The 6,585-nt window shown below is 29.5% G+C and overlaps 1 protein-coding gene across 1 annotated transcript; it reads right to left on the bottom strand.

Annotated features, from left to right (window-relative positions):
• Window positions 1–4,526: 4,526 nt before the first annotated feature.
• On the bottom strand, window positions 4,527–5,639 carry LOC105788325 (uncharacterized). The gene is made up of 2 exons (XM_012615167.2): window positions 5,358–5,639; window positions 4,527–4,926 (listed from the first exon to the last, which is right to left on the bottom strand). Exons 1-2 carry the CDS (start codon window positions 5,514–5,516, stop codon window positions 4,675–4,677), a joined length of 411 nt encoding a protein of 136 aa, XP_012470621.1. The 5' UTR covers window positions 5,517–5,639; the 3' UTR covers window positions 4,527–4,674.
• Window positions 5,640–6,585: the final 946 nt, after the last annotated feature.

Genomic DNA, 6,585 nt, shown 5'->3' with positions numbered 1-6,585 from the left:
TTTTATAGTACTTGTATTTTTATGAGTTGTCTAGAGAATATCCCAGGCTTCGTTTACACTTTTTCACTTTGAGATTCATTTGAATTCCTATCCGTTTACTCATTTAAAAATAGCATTGAGAGCCTTCGAATTAGGACTTTCAAGCCTTTCCTCCTCAATGGTCTATTGTGCCTCCTGATACCAAATCCTTTAGTAAATGGATGCACCCAACCATTTACAATTGATCTCTAGGCACATTCATAGTAGCCTTGATAAAGGTTGTCATTCTATCTTTCCAATACACATAATTTGAACCATCAAGCATGGGGGGACATGACACTGATGACCTTCATTTTCTTTCAAATATCAATATTAGTAATTCCACTAGGTGGGTTTAATGGTAGGCTTTGACACCGAATGTTGGGTCCAAATTGATAACCAAATGCAAAACCAAGTTGTGCCAAGACCAGTTTCAACTCCTTTAGGCACAAGAAATATAAAGTGCAAAAAAGTAAACAAGACAAGAGATGGTTTCGTAGTTTAATTTCCTTACATCTGCGTCGCCTTGCCCAAAAATAATATTCACTATATTAGCAGCTTGTACAACAAGTGTTTTCAAGCTCTAACACTCAACAGTTTAGACTCATTACTTTTGTACAAAAAAACTAAACAGTTCCTCTCTAAATTTTCCCCTTGAAAACTTAGGACTCTTAACCAAGAAACACACTTGGTTATTACATACGCAATGCACTTTACAAACAATTGTTAAGTGATGTGTAAAAGTTAGTGATTAAGTAATACATGATGAGAAATACTTGAGAATATCATGCGGAATTATTCTTGTTATGATATTTCTTGTAATTGAAATATGAAGTGAAACCATGAAAATAATTTAAAAGAAATATTCATAATTGAATGGTCGTGAAAAGGCCCTAATAAACAAGGTAGAACTAGTAGGACATAATTGGCATGCCATAGGAATATTTGTACTCTCCCCTGATAATCACACTTCATTGCCCTTGACATTCGCACTCCAATACCCTTGATAACGCACTAATTTTCCCCTATTTAATTCCACGTATCCTTCTCAGTTCCCCACCATTTCCTAAGGGATAACAAATCAAGAGGAATTGTGGTAAGTGACAAAGATTCAAGAGAAAGTGAAGTAAGTGACTAATGAAATAAGTGTTAATGAAAGATAAGGACTAAAGGAACTAGTGGTAAGTAATGATTTTATTTTTAAGACATGTGAGAAAAGAGTAAATGAAATAAGTGTTTCAACGTGTAGTTTGTAGAAAGTGGTCATGTATGTAATACCGAAAATTACTACAAGAAGAAAGTAAGATAATATCCTTGATATAGTAAAATAAGGAAATAAAGTGATAAAAGGGTAATATTGAGTTATTTCAACATTGGGAAATATATTATGACATATTAATTCAAGAAAGGATTAAATTGCAAAAGTGAGAAAAGTTTTGTTGCCCAAGAGTAAATACTCAAAATTTAAGGGGTTAAAGTGTAAATACAAAAATTTAAAGGACAAATAGTGTAAATATTTAAGGGTGGAATAATCTAGAAACTAAGGAAAATGGATGAATTAGGACCAAATTGAAAAGGTGAAGAATTTTGAGGGACTAAATTGCAATTTTACCAAATTAAGTGATGACTCAATGATGAAATTTTAAAAGATTATAAAGGGAAAAATGGTCAAATAAAGAGAGAGAATTCTAGAAGGTAATGATGATGCTTGTGATATTTTTAATTAATTAATTAGATAAATGTTATTTAATTAATATTTTATTAAGATTTTTAGTATTATTTTGTTATTAAATGATTAATATAAAAGGTAGGAAAGATGATGAAAAATCATCATCTTTCCATGCAACCAACGTTAGAAGAGAAGAGAAGAAAGAAAGTTTGGCTTTCTTTACAATTTGGTCCTTTCACCAAAAATTCACTATTTTCACCTAGAAATCAAAAGAATTTCCATAGCACCAAAAATTCACTATTTTCACCTAGAAATCAAAAGAATTTCCATAGCTTCGAAGAGAGAAAAATAATAAGGAGACAATGGGGAGCTAGAATGTCAAGTTAGATTCAAGAAATAGAAGCTGGAGGAGAGAGAAAATCAAGTTAAAGATTGAAATCAATAGCATAAGGTAAGAACATCAAGATTTTAATATATTTTTAAGTTTGTTATTGTTGAAAAAGTATGGAAATGATGTTATAGTAGAACTTTCTTAAATAAAGTCTTATGTTCTTGATATATTAGTGAAGGGAAATAAGTGAAAATGATGGGAAATATTATAGAGAAAGGGAATAAGGGAGTTATAAATTTAGTAATCAACATCTTGCACTAAAACAGTTTTGGACAGCAGCAGTAGGTTAACTTTGAAAAATCACCATAAATTGAGGAAGTCAAATTAGAGGATGAAAAAAAATATGGAATTAAAGCTTATTAACTCTAGTTTTTATTAGAAGAAACGGTGTAAGTAATTGAATTGTAAATCATGAGATATAATAAATTTTGTGAGACAAGGTCAGAATGAATTCGGGTTCCCCTATTCGACTTTGAAACATTATAAAAAAATTGAATAAAAATAATTAGAGGTTTAAATTTATATGTTTAAAATCCTGAATGAGTATATTTTCAATAGAAACAAACATAAACATCATCCAAATTTTTTACAAAGAGATAATTAATTTTTAGTGAAGAGGGGTCGAAACTGTCAAATAGTAAAACAGGGGAACTTTAAAGAATAAACTGTACTTATTGGCTAAATCAAAAATTCTGAAAATTTTATGGTAAGAAGATATGTGAGTCTAGTTTCATAGGAATTTAGTGGATCTTAATTCGGAGTTCCGTAGCTCAAGATATAAATAATTTAGTGACTATGACTCAAGTGGACAACTTTGAATTAATATATAAATAAATGATGGAATTATAGATAATGCTACATATAAGCATATTATACATTAAGGATGTGGAATGGAGAGGAGGAGGAAAATAAATGATTATTCAACTAGCATGAGTTTTCATTAAAATGGCCAATTTGCATGTTTTAGGTTCAAGGACTAAATTGAATAAAAGTAATAATTTAAGGGTAAATTGGTAAAAATATCAAAAAGTGACCAAATTGCTTGAAATTAATTGTTTTATTATTTAAATTAATAAATTGAATAAAATATTTATTTAGATCATGATTGGGTGGAAATTGAGGAAAATAGAAAATTACCAAAATATCCACGAATTTTTGGTATTTCGCAATTTAGTCTAGTAAGTTTGTGTAACTTGAATTATATTCTTAAATGCTTGAAATGTATGTTATTGATGTGAATATGATTTGAATGTTCATTGTATGAAAATTGATGAAACATTGATATATTTGATAAAAGGGAATAATGCATTGAATGGATGTATGAATGTTTATCACACTATCCATTAATTCTATCGGTAATTTTGGATGTTTTGATTCTGGTTATAATGACATGTATGAGTTAAATTGGCCAACGTTAGCTCATTAATGTTTTGATTTTGATTTATTTTAAATATGAATGCTTGATGAAATGAAATGTCTGTAAATTAATTTGTAAACTCCGGTAATGCTCTATAACCCTATTCTGGAGATGGATACGGGTTAGGGGTGTTACAATGTAAGGCTTGACGAATCATATCTCATCTTCAATAAGGTATGGATTATGAATTGTGAAGTTAAATTATGGAATTAAAGTGGCATGTATATAGGTATAAAATTGGTATGAAAGTGGAAGATAGTGTTTTAGGTCCATTGAAGTATTGAATTTAAGTGGAAATGTTTGAGGACATTGTGGCTAATTATAATAAGTGAACATGTGATGTTTTGGATGATATTTTGGTGTATTTTAAGATTGGAAAATGATTGAGAATGTCTGGGAAAGATAATAGATGTTTAAGCATGATTTTGAGCTGTTTTAGGCTTGTTTTTGGTTCCCCTCCATCAAAGTCTAGATACTTGGGGTCCTTGTATCGATACTTGTAAACTTCGAACCTAAAAATCTATAGTAATGGGCTCAAGTCTCGATTCTTAACTTGCTCCAAGAAAATGCAATTTTTAAGTCCTAAAAAGCCTCTAAATGACCCCATAATGCCCTCACTTTGTAATAGGAATCTCATGAATGGTTTTAAGTGTCGTATAAGACCATCAAGGTATAAGTTGATAGCATTAACATTAGTGATCAAAATGTAACTTTTCATAGTTCAATGGCAAAAAAAATATCACAAGAAATTAGTGACCATTTTTTAGTTTACCCTTTTTAGTTATCTGTCCATAATAGAGCAAGGTGGATGGTAGAATAAACTGTATAAGTTATGGAGGTGATGAATTTAGCAATATCCACCTCTAACCGCGCTAGTTGCCATTCTTAATTATTATTAAATTCTTTTCAATTTATATTTAAATTAGTTCTAGATGGACTTGGGTAATCTATTTTATTGTTTGCCAGGGTCAATTTGTGGTTGAATTTAAATAAGGTATATATGTCTAAAACATATCTAATAAAAATAAATATAAAGGTAAACTCTTCAAATATAAGAAAATATATCCATTTTCGGCAATTACAAGAACTGGAATAAAACCTGATCCAAAAAGTTTGCAAGCTTCATAAAAAAGAGAACTCCAATATTACAGCAAAAACCAGGAAGAGGAGGGTTGATCCTTAGTTGTAAGTAGATTTTGATTTTTGATTCATCACAACAACTGGGTATTTGCGAGCATTCTTGATTATCTTAGTTAAAGCGGCTTGGCCAAGATCAAGCCCACAAACATCAGCTAAACGAACAAGATAAAGCAAAACATCGGAGAGCTCATCTTCCAAGTGTTCTTTCTCATCAGCACTCCAGTTAGGCAGTCCTTTCCCAACTTCCCCTTTCCATTGGAATATCTCTGACAGCTCTCCAACTTCTCCCACCTGCATTATTTTAAAACCACGTAAATCTGGACATGGCAGGCTCTAATACGATTATTTACTTTTGTGTTTATGTTTATACAATATACACAAGCCTAACACTCGGTGTCCAGTATATGAAATTTCCTAAAACCTAAGTTGCTTCTTTGTTTTCTTCAAGTAACTTTGTCTCAACATATGAAGACATGAGAATGAGAATATGATTTTAGATATTCGAATTTAGTTTTTCTGTCTCACTAAATCAGTGACATTTTAATTTTTTTAACTTTAAAAAAAAAGAAATTTATTGTGGATATTAAAATTTGAAAATATATTATATAAAAGTTTGACCTTTAAAAAGTCAAACATCATATTAAAACATAACCAAAACCAATAATCTCAATCCAGTTGAAGTAAAACAGAGATGATGGGGAAAACTTAGATAGTGGACTTACTAGTGCTAATAAGAGATTCCTTGGACTATGATATTCATCCCATCCTCTAACTTGTGCAAACTCTGCAAGCCTGATGCTAAGGTCTTTAAGCGAAACATCCTTTGATTTACTACCGATGCTGTCATAAGAATTCTCCATTTCACCTCTCTGATTTCTCATCTATGCCATATCTTCAAACACGCATGCCTAATTTATAGACAAAGTATGGCGGAGTATGCTACCACTATTTCCACTGTTTCTCTCTCTTTTATCTCACAAAAAGCACTATTTGGTTAGTGGAGATTGGATAAGCACTTTTGAGTATGAGTCTAAAAAATAGCAATAATTATAAATGTAGATTCAATCTCGAATTATTTGGTGGTTGCATTGAGCATATCCATAAAAAGTAAAGATTAATTTTTTATTTTAATTAAATGAATTATTAGTTTTTAAAAAAAAACTAAATATATATTAAAATAAATTTTATTAATTTTATTAAAATTACTTTTCCTAAGAGGATGACCTTCAAAACTCAAGATAAAAATAATATTATCACGTTAAATTCATATTTATTACTTATTTAATATAAAGAATTACATATGCCAACAGTTTTTGATTTCGTGGAGAGAATATTATGTTGCAGATAAATTTAATCCCAAATAATTTGTTTTCCTCCGTCTCTAATCATATAAAAGATATTCATCATCTTCTTTTCTTTCCATTTTGGTTCTTTTAATATGTTTAAAATTAAATTCTAATTTCTATCATAATTTCGTCTTTACACTTTTATAATGCTACTAATTAGTTCAATATTTTTATACCATTATTAATTAATTGAAAAGTTAATGTTGTTAACTTTCAATTAAAATGTTATTTGGTTATACATAATTCGAAAGTAGATTTTTAATTTCAAAAGGCAGAGGGGTAAAAATCGAACTGATCAGGATACCGATTCGAAGAGAGGCATCAGTCTGGTTGACCCGTGAGTACAAACTGATTGAACCAGATTACAAATTTGATTGAACAGGCTTTTTATTTTGAAATATTTATTACTTGTTATTTATTAATTATTGATTTAATTGAACTATACGAACCAATGACCTGATTGATTCAATCATTAACTCAATTCTGAAAATCTTATTTTAATTTTTAAAATTTTAGTTTATAAAATCTTAACATAAACATGTTTTCTATTATTAAATTTTTTAAAAATAATAAAATAAATTATTAGCTCAGTGGAATTGACAAA

The sequence above is a fragment of the Gossypium raimondii genome, chromosome 7, assembly GCF_025698545.1.
Source record: "Gossypium raimondii isolate GPD5lz chromosome 7, ASM2569854v1, whole genome shotgun sequence".
In the NCBI taxonomy this organism is placed as follows: Eukaryota; Viridiplantae; Streptophyta; class Magnoliopsida; order Malvales; family Malvaceae; genus Gossypium; species Gossypium raimondii.
This window is presented reverse-complemented; position numbering and strand designations above follow the sequence as displayed.